Genomic DNA, 16,303 nt, shown 5'->3' with positions numbered 1-16,303 from the left:
CTGTAGTTAAGAGATATTTATAATTTATTTATGCAATCTGTTTTGGGACATTGTTTGATTTGGGATTTTTACTTTTTTGGTTTTTTGTTTGTTTTTTAAATCAAATGCAAATCACGTCAAGACAGCATGAAAAGCAGGGGACGCTTCCAAAATTATTCTTATGGGATTTTCAATAATTTCTCAGTTATTCTCTGAAATTTTTTTTTGGGGGGTGGTGGAGGGACTTTCTTTACAGCTTCATTTATTACTGGCGGGTTCGTAATCTGCCTTTTCAGGGCGAAGGGTGGGAGGGAGGGGAGGGGGAGCGATGAACGCTGTAGCTTGTTTTAAAGCGAGTTAGTGCCTGTTGCCCGTGCTGATCCTCCCTCGCATCGGCTCTCGGAGCGACGGCAGCGCTGAGCAGGAGGAGCGATACCTTTCGGTCTTTCCAAAGGGCTACGCGCAGAGATCGCCAGACTTCTTGAACCAAATCGTGAGGTTCCAACCTCCGCTGGTGTAAATGAGCATATCCCCAGCGCGACACCAGTGCAGCTACATCCATTTACACCAGATGCGGACTTGGCCCGAAACTTTTTAGCAAACCCTGGCTTCGATGGGGCTTTTTGGGGTTTTTTTGGTGTCTGCGTGTGGGTCGGCACATCTCGTCGCTGTTTCATTGCCTAATTTGCTCCGAGCAAACCGGGACGTGCACATCTTGGGACGGTGGAGGCTTGTGTCTCATAGACACGGTGAGAGCGTTCGGGGGTGGGGGGGAGAGGAGGAATTCCTCCATGGGGTTTGGAGACCTTTGTGCCCTTTGGGGCTCTTTGGTATTTGTCCAAGCCAGTATTTGGATTGAGTTTGGTGTTTTCTTTCTGGAGGTGCGAAGCGCTGACTCTTTGCTTTATTACAGGGCTCTGTAAGGCGGGGGGGGGGGGGGGACGGACTGGGAGACCCCCCACGGCCGCGGGGACGCTCAGCTCCGTGCGCTATCTCTCTCCTTGCAAAGGGGGTCTGGTGATTATTTTTTTTCTTCCTCGCTTTCGTTTTTTTGAAGCAGCATGTTCTGCTTTCTGAGGAATAACCGGTTTCTCCTCCTCCGCGTACAGTGCGCCTCTAGCTCCGACATGGCTCGGGAGCAGCACCAGTTGCTTTCGCTCGACGCCTCCCATCCTCCAGCTTGCCCGAACCAGTGAGTGGCTTCCTACCCTTTAGTTGCTTCTTTGAAAGGAAAAAAATTAACCAAATTCCGCCCCGTCCCTATTTGGTACGGCCGAGCAAGACGCGCTCCGGCCGTCAGCCGGTTCTCTCCGCCGAGATGCCAACGGGACGGTCGGGGAGCGGCGATGCCAGAACCCCCCGTGCTTTGCTTTGGCTCTTCACTGCCTTGTGCTCCCGGTACTGCCCCTCGGAAACGTCCCCCCACAGCGCTTCTGTGTGTAACTCTTTGGGTTTATGAAGATGTTTTAAGGGAAAAAAAGAAAACAGCTCACACTTCTAACACAAACACCAAGCTGAAAGAAGGCTTAAATACTGCGGCGTGCAGGTTTTTTCACGATACCACGTGTTACATTTTTCACAGGATTCTTGCACTAATGGTTTTCCATCTGTTCTCTCTGTAAATGGGTGCACTTTACTGTTTGAATTTGTTACTATGATAAATACTGGATATTTAAGCGTGAGTAGTGTCTTCATTAGAAAATAGCAAAACAGCTCTTGTCTCTTAGTGTATTTTTCAAAAAAAAAACCAAGAAAAAAGAAAAGAAACTAAGCAATGAATCATAACATTTATAGCACAAGAACTGACTCTTGTATATAAGCATCGACAGATTGAGTAATTTTTAAATACAAAATTATTTGCAGTGGTTTTAAAGCGCTTGCCCAGCAATTCTCTTAGGGACGGTTGAGGCAGGATGGCTGCTGTAGTCCCCGGGTGGGTAAGGAGCACACCTCTCCCTGGAAAAGCCGTTCTTTCCACACACACCCCTGCCCCGTGTCCTCAGAGTCAGGGTTGGGATTTGGCCCGGAGGAGGACGCCGAGGTGGTTGCGCGTTGTGCTGCCGTGCGGGGTCCCGTTGTGGAGCGCTGCTGTACACGGGGCTGGGATCTCGCCTGACGTCCCTTCACCCTGTCATCTCAGATCTCCATCCGACGAGCCTGGGCCGCGTTGCGGGAGCAGGCACAGTGTTTCAGACACGGTGTTGTGTTGTCCATCCGTGCCATGCGCTTAATTACCCTTTTTGAGTGATTAAGATGTGGGGCGATGCTGCCAGCCGGCGCCTCCGTCCCCTCCCCAGCTGCAGTGGCACCGCTGGCGAGCCCCCGTCTTGCGAGCGAGTGGGATTCTTACGTGCACCGAGTAAACCGGGTTTTTGATGACATTGGAACCTCTGGGGTTGGTTCTTGGGGTGCGCTGGGGAGGCGATGCTGAAGCCGAGCCCTGTATTTGTCCGGCCGTCCCACCAGGTGTCTCCCGTCCTCTGCCCGCAGCTGCTCCGAGAGCCGCCGCAAAGCTGGTATCTTCTCTCCCAGCGTCGGGTGTGGGTGTCTGCTGCATCCCCAGGGGGGTTCGCCGTCTCTTCTTTCTCTCCCAGGCTGGGAGGATGCTCCGGTCCCAGGGGAGGGGACACCCGCCTGGTGGGGGGCTCCACAGGGGTCCCCACCGGGGAGGGCTTGGAAAATAGTCGTTGGTGCTTGGGAAAGGGAGGGGTTTACAGGGACAGATCCCTTGGGATCCGTCACCGCACAGCCTGAGCCGCCGTCTCTGTGTGGCTGCTGGGGAGGGCTCCCGACAAACCCAGGGCTGCGTCTGTCTGTCCGTCTGTCTGTCTGCAGTGCCCGTCTGAGCACTGAACTTTTGGGGTTTTTTTTTCCTTTAACCTGGCTGTAAAGAAAAACCGCGTGGCTGGTGTGAGCGTGGGGTGTGCGTATGACCGACACCTGAGCCATACTTGGGTTAGGTCCGGAACCAGGGTGGCTACTGAATTTGGAGCGATTCCGTCCCCTCGTACGAGGGTTGCTGTATATTCAGGGTTACCCAGGAGAAGTCTAGCTAAAACCGAAGTGCCAGCTCCGCCTTATCTCGAGAAAAGCAAGCCGGCGTGCCTGCTCGTCCTCCGCCTTCCTTGCCAAGGGGGGGGTCCGCGGGGAGCTGTCGCAAGCTCTTTGGTGGTTGTACTTTGCTTTAAGTCTTGGGAATTCAAGATAACTCTTCTACCGGGATTAACGGTGTGTAACCAAGGGCTTAGGGGAAGAGCTGTTGTACCCGCTGGGACCTCTGCAGATAAATGCCTTCACCCCCGTGCTGGTTGGTCTCCGCGAAGTCTGGTGGGGTGCGTGTTGGACACAAAGCACAATGGTTGAAAGTTAATCTGCGTTTTTTTCAGATTTGTGTGAATAATTGCTGGATTTTCATTCAATCAAACTCTTTTTTCTAATATAAACCACTAAGGGCTCAATTCTTTAGCAAGATGCGTTCGTGTCCAACTCCTGACTCTACAGCTGGATCTCACCGCAACTCTTACAGACCTACCCGAGAGAAATCACAGCTAGCGCGACCGTCACCGGGAAAGCCAATGGGACACCAAACCCCTCCGCCGTATCCTTTCCTCCTGCTCATTTTCTAGCTGTCACGGTACTGGGGAGTCAGCAGCCGGGTGCCGTCCGACGGGATCGCATCCTAGAGTCGCGGAAATGGAGGGCTGCTTTGCCAAAAGACTTTGTCCCTGCCGGGTGACGCCGGCGGGGACGGCGGTGGGGCTGCGGGGCGTCTCCTCCAGCGGGTCGGGGTCGTGCTGGGCGGGTGGGAGACCCTCCCGCCCGGGGAACGGGGTCACCGTTCTGCCTTGCCGTGCGCTGATAAGCCAGACACCGAGAGCAGCACCGCGCGCTACATCAAGCCCATTTTGTTGCTCCAGCGATAACCCAGAGACTCGCGTGGACTCTGCCAGTACTGCCGGTGTCACCCCCCTCCAGCCTTTTCTTTCCCATAGTGTTGCATTCAGCGTTTTGTCTCCCTTCTGTCTTCACATCCGAGAGGATCCGAGTTTGGTACAAACGCGTACAGTACACGCACCTTGTGCTTTGTACAGTTCCCTGGTTGCCATCCTCTGAGACACTTGCTGGGAAGATCTTTAAGACACTTAAATTTTCCTTTAGCTTTTCTATAATTCTGATGTAAAGGACTTTCTCTGTACAGTATATTATTCAATGCATGTTCTGTTCTCTCTACTGATATATTGAACACCACACTGTTGTGATATCGTGCAGTGGGAAGAGCAGCCCCTGCCGACAGCGGAGGCCTTCGCCTCTCATGTATAAGGAAAGAAGAAAACATATTTTTTCCTTTGCTGTATTTGCTTGAGCAGAGTTTTCTTGTCTGTACATGTGAGCTGTGAGATAGATGTGAAAAGTTCAAAAGAATGCATTTCTTCCCCCCCCCCCCAATGTATACAGATTGTAATCTGTACAATGAAAACTGTATGTATGAAAAAATGTACTTATTTATAAATGGTTAACACTTGGAAACGGCATCTGGCCTGGTGTTTTTCTCACACTACGGAGAACGAAGGAGGGTGCTGTGTGTCTTCTCGGCGTGGAAATAACCTGGGGACGTCAGGACTGTGCGAGGGTCGGGTCTGGCTGTCACTGCCCGGGGACGGGGATGGGGACCTGGCACCGCCGGGAGCAGGAGGGGACGGAGGCAGCACTGCTGCTGCAATTGGCAAAGGGGCCTTAATAAAATAGGGGAGGGAACTGCATCAGGGAGTTTTCTGGATTAAATTGCAGAAATTTAGACATTAGGAAGAAGTTCTTTCCACTGAGGGTGGTGAGACACTGGCCCAGGTTGCCCAGAGAGGGGGTGGAGGCCCCATCCCTGGAGACATTCAAGGCCAGGCTGGATGAGGCTCTGAGCGACCTGATCCAGTTACAGATGTCCCTGCTCACTGCAGGGGGTTGGACTAGATGCCCTTTAGAGGTCCCTTCCAACCCAACCCATTCTATGAAAGCACAGCTCAGTGCTGTGGACACTGGAGCCCCGCAGCTCCTGAGAACACGAGCGTTTCCTCGCTTCATCCCTGCCCAAACCCAGGGGCTGTGGTGAGCAAAAACCCCTGGCTTGGGCTTGTGCCGTTGCTGGGGCTGCTCTTGCTTTGCAGCGCTGGGATCGGGACATTCAGGTTTCCAGCAGCTTCGCCCGCGCGGCCGCCTGTGCCGAAGCCCAGAAGGAAGAGGGGACGCTCTCAGCAAAGGAGACGAGCCCACATCTCAGGGACGCACCTCCTCATGGCCGTGGGTCTCCCCCAGGTCCATGGGCACATCCAGTGCATGGCCAGACCCTGGAGACGTCCCTGTGGGGTCCCTCATGCAGCCACTGCTGAACTCTGTAGCATGGGATGTATGGCACGGGGCCCGGACGGAATGATCCCATCCCAAATCCCATCCCAAATCCCACCTGCCCTCCCCAGCTCCTCTCCCGGCTGCCCGTGGCGCGTGGGAGCTCTGGGGTACCCTGAAACCATGAGCTGGAGGAGGACAGGGTTAGCTGCAAACATTTATTGGGTCAGGAGCATCCACTGAGCAGACAACACATCGTACGACAGGGGAAAACATTTCGGACATGAAGATGCTGAACCCACACAGCTGCCGGGTCGCTCCGAGCCCCTGGGGAGCTCTGTGGGGAGAGCAGCCCCCACGCGCGGCTGGGCTGGGGGCCAATGGGCTGCCGGAGAGTGGGAAATCTGGGTGATGGCAACTATCCCCTCTGCCCGTGGGCGCTGGGAATGGGCCGTGGGCTTTGGCCGCTCGCAGTGGAGAAATCTGGGCTCCCACCCCCCGGCCCCCAGAGCAGGGCAGAGCCCAGAGACCCCCGTCCTTCGTGCCCCAGTGATGCTGCCAGCCCCTGCCCCTGCCTGTGGCACCGCTGTCCCCATGGGGCTGGGGTCAGGCTCGGGGGGTCACCGGGGGCTGCGTGGGACAGAACTGAGAAGGATTAAGGCCAAGCAAGGCTGAACCCAATGGGCAGCGATACACCAACAAGCGTGTCCTTCCCCAGCTGTCCTCGTCACCCTGAGCCGGTCAGAGCCCCAAGACACTGGGGACGAGGTAGACAGGGACATTCCACAGACACCACGAGGTGCCCGTGCCGGGGACAGGGGAGCTGGGGACATCACTGGCTGCTGCCGCCGGGGCTCTCACCCTCCGTCAGGGTCTTGAAGTCCATGGAGAGGGCCAGTTCCTCGGCCAGTGGCGGGCGCTTCCAGTCGTCCCGTGTCAGCACGTAGCCCACCACCAGCCCAAAGGCCACCAGCAGCACCCCCAGCGTGTTGGCCAGGACGCCCTCAGGCACAAAGCGGCTGTAGGAGTCACTGCAGGGACAGAGGGGGATGCTCAGACCTCAGGGTGTGGGTGGCCTGTCCCTACCCTGGCTAGGAGCTCCTCCTCATCTTCATCCTCTGGGCACACTCCCTGGGAAAGGTCCTTTTCCCCCAAATCAGAGCAAGAGGTGACTGCCCGGGTGCTGCTCGCTCTGGGGAGGGACACTCTTGGTGACAGCAGAGAAAACTGGGGGCACAGTCCTATAGCGGGGCTATAGGCACCTCCCCTGCCAGGTGTGGTCCCCCAGCCAGAGGGAGGTGGGGTGCCCCACAGCCATATCCCCACGGTGCTGGGGCTGTAGAGTTGGGGCCGTCACTGTGTCCTCCAGCTCCAAGGGCAGAGGCCATGGGGACATGAGCGTCCCGGGCCGGGGGGAGGGTGGCTCTGAAAACACCTGTCTGCAGAAAGGAGTCGGTGGCTATTTTATCCCCACCCACAACAAAAGCTGTCGCAGGACCCAGCCCTTGTTAAACACCATCTGGGAAGTGACTCAGCAGCAGCAGAACTGAAGGCTTCAGGGGGAGATTTAATAGCCAAGGAGCCATGGCCTGAGCAGGGGCCAGACTCTGCCCCATGGGGCTGGAGCAGCCCTTTGCTGGGGGTCAGGGGGATCGGGGGGCTACTACTCCCCCCCACCCAGGTTGGTCACCCACCTGATGTTGAAGAGGAGCATCTCGGTGATGCCCAGCAAGCAGGTGGTGATGGAGAGGGCAAAGAGGGCGATGCCAAAGAAGACGTGCTGGGGTTTGTACCGGCTGCGCAGCGAGAAGGAGGCACGGGGGAGCAGGAAGAAACCGCAGCCCAGGAGCCACTGTGGGGGTACGGGATGTTACGGGGCGCTGTGGGGTCCCTTCCCCCCCGGGGGGGGGGAGCGGGAGGGGGGGGGGGGGGGCAGGGGCTCCCCGGCCCTCACCTGCAGGAGGTAGAGCACGAAGGCGGCCATCCCGCACCAGCTGTGCAGGCTGTACATGTTGGGGATGCCCTTGCTCCGGTGGGACTCGAAGACGGCGACGATGCCTGCGGAGAGGAGCCCGTTAGCGCCGGGGGCCGGATCCAGCCCCGTCCACCCGTCCCGGCCCCGGCGCCCGCTCACCCACGAGGGCGATGAGCAGCGCCAGGCCGTGCAGCAGCGCGTGCAGCGCCTTGGTGGAGCGCTTGGCTTCGTGCCTGAAGACCCGGTAGACCAGGAGAGCTGATGGAGAGAGGGCAGATGAGCATCCACAGCGGGTCCCCCACCTCCCCGGCACCCCGCATCACCCAGGGGTGCTGCAGGCAGGCGGGGTGGTCCTGGAGCATCTTCCCTGTCTTGTTTGTCACCGTTTTGTCCCCTTCGCCCGGCCGCAGTCTGGGGGGCTTTGAGGCTGCAGCGGGGACAGGGCGCTTGTCCTGCTCACCGTCACCTTGGAGGAAAACCATGCCCAGCACCATGCAGAGGGGGTGGACGTTGAACTGGAGGTGGCCGTGCCAGGCCACGCCGCCCCGGTAGCGGCCCAGCCAGGCGCCCGTGGTGGCCAACAGCGTCAGCCCCAGCAGCTGCGACACGGCCACGTAGGCCGAGAGCCCGGCGGGCGGCGGAGCCCCGTCCATGCCGGGCCTGCGGGGACAGAGCGGAGCGGGGAGCGCGGCCGGGGGGGGCCCGGCCGGCACCGCCCTCACCTGCCGCTTCCTGCCGCCGCCGCGTCACCGCGCCCGGGGGCGGCTCCCGGCGGCCACGGCGCGGCCCGGCCCGCTCCTGCCCCCGGCCTGCCCCTGCCCTCACAGCCCTCCCGGCACAGCCCTCCGGCCCTCTCCCTCCCACGTTATCCCTGTCCCTCCCGCCCTGTCCCTCCAGCCCCATCCCTCCCACTCTATCCCTGTCCCTCCATCCCAGCCCTTGTCCCGCCAGCCCCGACCCTGTAGTCCCATCCCTCCCACTCTATCCCTGTCCCTCCAGCCCCATCCTTGTCCCTCCACCCCTATCCCTTCCACTCCAGCTCCATCCCTCCAGCCCCATCCCTCCCACTCCACCTCCATCGCTCCCACTCTATCCCCGTCCGTCCCTCCATCCCGATCCCCCCCACTCCATCCCCATCCCATGTCCCACCCTTGCCCCCTCCCCACCTCACCCACCCCCAAGAGCCCCACAACAAACACACACCCCCCCCTCCTCCCAAACCCTGCTAGAGGAAGGCAGTGCAGGGATGAGCAAGGTTGCTTGGGCCCCCCCCCCCACCCCCGACAAAAGCGATGGCCATTGGGGACATGGGGCTGAGCAACCCTCCAGGCTGGAGAGGGGAATGGACACCCCACGTTAACCCACCGCGCTGCAGCCACACCGGAGAGCCGTCCCACGGCCCCCACAACCCACCTGCACCCGCGTTGTGCTCCGCGCCGGGTTATCCCCCGATGCTCCCCGCTGGCCTGGGGATCAGAGCCACCGGCACGGCCACCCCTCCTGCTTCCCCGCCAGCCAGGGCCAGCGTGTCCCAGCCCCAGGGGCCAACGTCCCTCCTCTGCCCCGGCCCCGCTGCGGCTGCCCCTGGGGAGGAGCACCCGGCCAGCTGCTGCAGACAGACCCACGGTGCTGTCAGGACGGGGGGGGCTTTGGGGAGGGAGTCAGCCATGCATTAAGACCACGCACACACTTTATTCCCAGCCACCTTTATTGGATCAGCCGGATAAGTGAGTTAAGGGAATTGGTTTATCCCATTAGGCTGCACTGCAAAGGCCTCACCGCCCGGGGGCATGGGATGCTCTGCGGGGACCATGCCAGGGTCGGGGGGGACAGTGAGGGGCACCGTCTCCTCCCTGAACAACAACAGCCCCCCCAAACCCTCACCACTGCCGGGGGAGGGGGGGGCTGCTGGCTGCAATGGGGGGGGTCCCAAGTGGGTGCCCGTGTGGCCCCATCCTCTTGCCAGATGCAAACAGCTGGCCCCGCCGGCACAGGGGGACAGCCTGGTCCCCAGCTGCCCTGGGGACAGAGGGACAGGGGACGACCCCCCCCGAGCATGGGAACCGGGAGCGGGGCACAGGGAGGTGCCTGTTGGAAATGGGCTCTGTGAGTTGCCCGATAGCCCTAAAACTATCCCGGCTGAGCTGGGAGGCAGCCGGGCCCCTTCACAAAGCCATCCTGCGGTGGGGACCTGCCTCTGTGTGTGTGTGTGTGTCATTCCCACCCCACCCCACCCCCCCCCGCCGCCCCCGCAACAGCGTCTCTGCCCCCCCTGCACCCCCCCCCCGAAAGAAGCACAGCCCCAGTCACCACCCACCCCAGAGCAAAGCCAGCGCTCCCCGCTTTTGGAGGGGGGTGATCTCCGATTAAACCCTCCCGATGGGGCCTGGGGGGGGGGGCGTGGGGTGGGGTGTGGGTTTTGGATGGTGCATGCACTTTGCATACCCTGGCAGCCCCTCACCATGGCTTCTGGCTGGGGCCCCCCCCCCAAAAAAAAAATCCCTGGGTGGGGCTTGGGGGACGTCTCTGCTCTCGATGGGAGCTCATGCAGGGGAGGGGGCTCACTCCAGCTCGGCGCTGGGGGGCCTGGGGATGTATTGAGGGAAGGGTTGGAGGTGACACCCACGCAGTGGCCCCCCCCCCCCCCCCAGCCCTACCTGTGGGTGTCGGGTGGTGCTGCCTGCGCCAGGCCCAGCGGTGACAGTGTCTGAGCCACCGTGTTGGCAAGGCAACGGAGCGATGGCAAAGCAAAGTGGGGGGGGGGGCTGCAAACCCCCAGCATCGCTACAGAGGGAGGGTGCCATTGCAGGCTGGAGAGAGGGAAAGGGGGTTGCAAAATTGAGGGGGGGGGGATATCACCGTGAAGGGTAGGGGTTGGATGTCTGCGTATTGTGGGGATGGTCCCCAAGGGAGTGAGTCACTGGAAACATGCGTGACCCACCCACCCCCCCCCCCCCCTCCCCGGCCCCGAGCTGTGCCAGGCCCTGCCTGCACCCCCCTGAGCCCCCACACCCTGCAACACCCCCAGCCCCAAACCAGGGACTCCCACAACCTCCCTGGATCAGCCCCCGGGGGCCCCATCCCCTGTGCAGGGCACACCGGCTCTGTCATCACTTAATTTGTATTTAGGCAGCACTAATGAGGGATCTGGCTTAATTAACCATCCCCTGCATCCCATCAGCAGCACCGGGGTGATGTGCCAGGAGGCAGCACCCCTGCAGGGTGGGCCTTGTGGGTGGGGACACGGCAGCGGGGGTGACATGTCTCCGGGGACCCCCAACCTCCGCCTGCACCCCAACCCCCGGGTCCCCTCCAGCACCTCCGGCCGCATCCTGCGCTCCCCCATGGCGTATCCCCGAGGGAGAAAAGCCCGGAGATGGGATATGAGAGGAGACGGGGGGAAATTTAGGGGGTGTCCCCCCGCTCTCCCGGCTCCTCCTGGCCCCGCTGCGGGCAGGGTCCCCCGGGGGATGCGGGGATGCGCAGCGGGACGAGCAGCACCCCCGGGCCGCCCCCTCCGCCGTGTCTGTGTGTCTGTCTGTGTGTCTGCGAGTGTCACACGGTGCCACTAGGTGTCACCAGGAGCCCGCCGTGCGCAGGGCCCGGGGGAGGGAGGGAGGACCTGGAGCAACCTCGGCCCTGGGTCACCCCTGGGATCCAGGTACGGACCGGCTGGGATCGGCACCGTCCTCGGGTCTGGATCCCCAGAGGGACCCGGAGCACCCCCCGAGCCAGACCACCCATGGGAGCCAGCGCACCCTCACACCTGGAGGGGTCTGGAGCACCCTCGGCCCTGGACCACCCGTGGGAGCCGGAGCATCCTGGGACCTGGAGTGGCGGGGGGGGATGCGGTGCTCCCCTGGTGCAGAGTTGTCCCCCCCGGTCCTTCCCCTTGGGCACAGGAGGCTGCTGTCATCCCCTCAGACCCTCCTGAGCAAAGGCACCCCAAAGACCCTCCTGAGGTTCCCCCCCCCCGACATCGCCATCACGTTCTCCTCCCCGCTGGGCACCTGTGCTGTGGGGCACAAACCCCAGGAGCTGGAAACCCACCACCACCCCCGTGGTGTGATTCAGCAGAGCTGAAATGCCGGTGCAGCCCCGGGGCCTGATGGAGACTTGTCGCACCAAGAGCAAAGTCCGGGTCCCGCTGAAGCCCGGGGCAGAGTCCCAGGGCTACCACCCCGAGCCTTCGCCCACGGGGAACAACGGGCCGCAGCGGGAGGCTGCGTAAGGCACTGCCACGGGAGCCGCCTCCGCCTCCCAGTCTGCGGTCGGGCTTTATCACTGCAGCGGTTGTTGGGAAATGGTTCACCAGAGTTAATCAGCCAAGCCATAAAAGCCACCATAAACTGCAAACCTTGAGCCGTTGGGCTGTGCCCCAGCTGGAAAGGGGCGGCCGGGTATCTGGGCAGAGCGGAGGGAGTATTTCCCTGCTGTGAGACCCTCTGAAAAGCCTCCAAGCGGATGAAATTTGTTGGGGGGGGCGGTTCGTCTTTTGGGATACTTGGCAAGATGAAAAGCTTCACCCCCTGCAGGGAACAGCACTGTTGTAATACGATAAGGAACAGCTTTATAAATGTTTACAGCAGCATCCAGCCGAACTATTTTGACTTTCAGCAGCCAAAAAGACATTGCAGCCCTCAACCCTACGTGATTAAACGGACATGGTTGCGTGTCCCATCCACAAAGCAGGGACAAACCCAGGGGTCGCACATGGCAGCCTTTGACGAGGGGTCCCTCCATCCGCTGCCACCTGCAAGGGGACTCGGTGGCCAATCCGGGGACAAATGAGCCCCTTCAATACTGGCCAGCACCCTCTTCTTACCGGGGAACAGCGAGCCATTTGTAACCAGCTCTTTAATTAAAGACATTGCCGGGGGCATAATGGCTTTATTAAATCCGCCTGAGCTTTCTCCGAGCTGGCAATAATGAAATCCTCCCTGCGCTGCTGGGATGGTGACGTGCCGGTCGGGTGGCAGAGCCAGTGCTGGCTGTCCTGGCATGGATCCACGGGGCTTGGGGATGTTCAGGGCTGTTTGGGGCTGCTCGAGGATGCTCAGGGATGTTTGAGGATGCTCAGGGATATTTGGGGCTGCTCAGGGATGCTCGGGGAGGCTCAGGGATGCTTGGGGCTGCTTGGGGCTGCTCCAGGATGCTCAGGGATGCTCAGGGATGCTCCGGGATGCTCGGGGCTGCCTCAGCATCCTGCAGATCAGTGAGTCGAAGCAGCTCAGCGGAGGCTGCTCCAGCTTCCCGGCTATCAGCCAAGCCTGACAGCCATTCTGGGTTTGTCCCGGGCTGCTGAGCGCCAGCGGATCGATAGGAGCATCATCAACTGATAACTCATCATAAAACCAGTAGTTCCTGCCCTTCCCCGGCTGCTGACCCCCACCCCGGCACAGGCAACTTCCCCTCCCTGCGCATGAGATTATCAAATTACCATTTTGCTGATCTAACCTCTTCTGCTTTGGTTTTGGTTTTTGGTTTTTTTTTTCCTTCCTAAATCAAGTTTTTATTGCTAAGAAATGTTAATTTGCAAGACGCCTCCCCGGAGGACTGCAATTCAAGAGCCCAGCTGCCTCGGAGGAGCCGAGCTGCTGCCTGAAACATCCCCAGCCGCTGCGGTCCCCGCAAAACCCCAAACCTGGGGCAAAATTAAGTTTTTCACTAAATATAAGAGAAAAAAAAAATACAAGTCATGCTGGGGGGCTCTGTGGCTGCCAAGGGGTTGGCTGTGGGGTAGCTCAGGGTTAAGCACAAATTGTCCTGCTGGGTCATGTCAGGGGTTCGGTCCCCAATTCCCTGAGGTCCAGTGAAGGCTGGAAAATGGGTGATTCTCAGCGGGGATGAAGCTCCCCGTGGAACCCGGCTCCTTCCCGGGCTGGGGGTCAGAGCAGCCCGTCTGGAAAAGACCCTGGTTCTCCTTCTGGCAGCAATTAAGCTGCCCCATCCTCCTCCTCACCGGGAACACAACTTTGCTGAGCCGGGCGGGTGATACGATCAGTGCAGCCAGTGCAAACACTTAATCTCTTTCAGAAGAAGCTGAAGGCGCGTTTATGGCGATTTTTTAATAGCAGCTCGGATAAACAGCCACGATAACCCACACTGGGCTCGCAGCAGATGATTAATGCTCCCAGAGCAGTCACGCTCGCTCGCCTCGGGGCTGGGATTGTTTTCGGTTATTAAAGGAGGGGGGGAAAAAAAAAAGAAAAAAAAAAAGGAGGGGGGGAAATAATGGACTTTGCCGTGTTTTATTGGGCTGATGGGTGCGGAGGGAACACGTTGGCCTCTTCACTCACCCCGTATCCGTGCCCAGCTGGGGAGGAAGCAGGGATGGAGGGATGAAGGATGAGGAATGAAGGATGAAGGATGAGGGAGGAGGGATGAGGGATGAAGGAGGAGGGATGAGGGATGAAGGACGAAGGATGAGGGATGAAGGAGGAAGGATGATTTCTGGCCAGGCTTTTACTTCTTGCCCCGTGATGCTCCCGACCGTGTGCCTGGCACTGGGCACATCTCCGCACTGTGGCCGGGGGCTCCCCAGGGGCTGACTATCAGGATCTTGCGTTTATTTATGACCCTCCCAAGATGTGGGCATCGTTCAGGGCCCCTGCGCCGACGGCTGCCCTCAGCACGCTGCATTTTCAGGGCTTTGCAATGTCATAGAGCATCCTCGGGCTGTTGGCGCCGGTCCCAGTCTGGGGGACGGAGCCAGAGGAGATCCTACGGGGGAAAGCACATCTCCATCCCCTTCCCGTCCACCTCCGGCCCCGCCGAGCCACCCATCACTGAGGCTGGGGAAACACTCGGTCCTGCTCGGGCTGCCCCACGCAGCCAGCCCTGCTCACATACATCCCCCACACCCCTGCCGGGACCGTTCTCCTCAGGGCCATAAACCCTTGTCCTAGGGCAGGCGGGTGCTGAGAGGTGTTTTCGCGGGGTGGGGAAGAAAAACGTGATAAGGAGCGTTTCTGCTGTGTTCAGCCCCCGGCAAGAGCTGAGTGTGCGCTTCTGGTGATAAAGCAGCAATCGTTGCTCCGGGGCCGGGGGTGAGCTCCCCGTCACCCATTGCACCCCGTCCCCATGCAGAGGGGTCATGCCAGGCTTTAAATACACCTTTTATCCAGGGAAAAGCTGGAAACAGCCCCATGGTGTTGCCAAAAACCCTCAGCAGAGATATTTTGCAGTCAGACAGCAGCACCCGGGAGCAAGAGGTCCCTCTTGCCACCCCAGTCCCCAAGCCCTGGTGACATTGGGTGGCTGCCTTGGCCACAGCACTTACTCTAAAGGTTCATAATCATTTTAGCCCACACAGGTCTGAAATAAATGGAAAAAAACACCAGTTGCTTGGGATGTTTCCTTTTTTTTTTTTTTTTTTTTTTTGAAGGATCACAAAAAAAGCTGTTTGTTTAGATGAGAAATTTCGACTGGAGAGGTGGTTTTTCCCCTCTCTCTCACGGCAGCGTCACCGCATCTGGGAAAGCAGCTTAGCGAATTATACACTATGATAATTGATTGAATTCATCAGTAAATAAAGCAGGAGCCTTTAAACTCGGGGTCTGGAGAGGGAGGAAAATAATTCTCCACGCAGTGATTTGTACCACCCGGCACAGGCACCGCCGTGCTCACGAACCCACAGCCGTCAGGAAAAGTAACACATGAGGCTGCACAGCCGATAAAAAAAAAGCTCTTTTTGAGGTTTAAATCAGGAGGGAATCCTTTCTCTCCCCTCCAGAAGCTCCTTGGTTGCTCAGAGAGAGGGATCAGACAGCAGTTTTGAAGCACCCTTGGACGCTTTGAGAAATGGGATGGGGAAGCCAAAAAATGTAGTTTATAATAAAAGAAGGGGGAAATGGGCTTGAGCATCCCCAGCCAGAGGCCCTGGGGCTGGGATATATCCCGAAAAATCACCCAATCTTCCCAGCCAGCACAGGGGCCATCCCCAAATCCCTGCTCCTTCACACAACTGCGTTCAGTTTTGGGCCCCTCGCTACAAGAGGGACATTGAGGTGTTGGAGCGTGTCCAGAGAAGGGCTACAAAGCTGGTGAGGGGCCTGGAGGACAAACCTTATGAGGAACGACTGAGGGAGCTGGGGTTGTTTAGCCTGGAGAAGAGGAGGCTGAGGGGAGACCTTATCACCCTCTACAACTACCTGAAAGGAGGTTGTAGAGAGATGGGGGCTGACCTCTTCTCCCTGGTGACAAGTGATAGGACGAGGGGAAACGGGTTCAAGTTACGTCAGGGGAGGTTTAGATTAGATATTAGGAGACATTTTTTCACTGAAAGGGTTATTAAACATTGGAATAGGCTGCCCAGGGAGGTGGTGGATTCACCATCTCTGGAGGTGTTTAAAAAAAGGGTAGATGGGGCACTGAGGGACATGGTTTAGAAGTGGCTCTTGTCAGGGTAGGCTAAAGGTTGGACTCGATGATCTTAAAGGTCCCTTCCAACCTCAGCCATTCTATGATTCTAACTACCCCTGCCTGCCCTCGCCCATCACACCACTACCACGGACGATACCTTACAGCTCCCGTAAGAAGTATTTGCTGTCAGACTCCTTATTTTCTTATTCTGGGGGCTCTGGGGACGGGGCTGCAGCAGCGGGTGCCCCCGCCAGCGCTGCCGGCAGCGGGCAGGGAGATTTTGCAGGTCTGGCAAGCCGAGGGGCTGATCCAAAATGCTGAGAGCAAGTCGTGCTCCTTCGCGAGCGAGGCACCGCCGTGGCGGCACCCCCCGACATGCTGCAGTGACACTCCGGCCATCGCACACGTGTGCGCGCACACACGCTCCGGGTCGGGGGTGGGGACAGAGTCTCCATGCGACATGATGGCGATGCAAGCCGATGGAAAGCATCCTCCCGGCCCGAGGACACCGCATCTCGCCCAGCGTCCCCCGAGCCCACATCCCCCACGAGTGGTTCTGCATCCGTCTCCGTGGCAACACACTTTGCACATCCTTCGGTACCTCCTGTCCTTCTGGTCTGCGGCGCTGGCAGCCCCAGGTACCCTGCG

The 16,303-nt window shown here is 59.2% G+C and overlaps 1 protein-coding gene across 2 annotated transcripts; it reads right to left on the bottom strand.

Annotated features, from left to right (window-relative positions):
* Positions 1 to 5,516: 5,516 nt before the first annotated feature.
* CYB561 (cytochrome b561) lies at positions 5,517 to 10,038 on the bottom strand. Of its 2 annotated transcripts, none has more exons than XM_074561975.1 (7): positions 9,949 to 10,038; positions 8,705 to 8,938; positions 7,752 to 7,951; positions 7,451 to 7,549; positions 7,271 to 7,374; positions 7,011 to 7,168; positions 5,517 to 6,347 (listed from the first exon to the last, which is right to left on the bottom strand). In XM_074561975.1, the coding sequence occupies exons 3-7, from the start codon at positions 7,942 to 7,944 to the stop codon at positions 6,149 to 6,151; spliced, it is 753 nt and encodes a 250-aa protein (XP_074418076.1). In that variant the 5' UTR covers positions 7,945 to 7,951; positions 8,705 to 8,938; positions 9,949 to 10,038; the 3' UTR covers positions 5,517 to 6,148. The 2 variants fall into 2 exon arrangements, with proteins under 2 accessions (XP_074418076.1, XP_074418077.1); XM_074561976.1 differs by having other exon boundaries at positions 8,705 to 8,900; positions 9,949 to 10,009.
* Positions 10,039 to 16,303: the final 6,265 nt, after the last annotated feature.

Source organism: Larus michahellis, chromosome 18 (assembly GCF_964199755.1).
Source record: "Larus michahellis chromosome 18, bLarMic1.1, whole genome shotgun sequence".
NCBI lineage: Eukaryota > Metazoa > Chordata > Aves > Charadriiformes > Laridae > Larus > Larus michahellis.
This window is presented reverse-complemented; position numbering and strand designations above follow the sequence as displayed.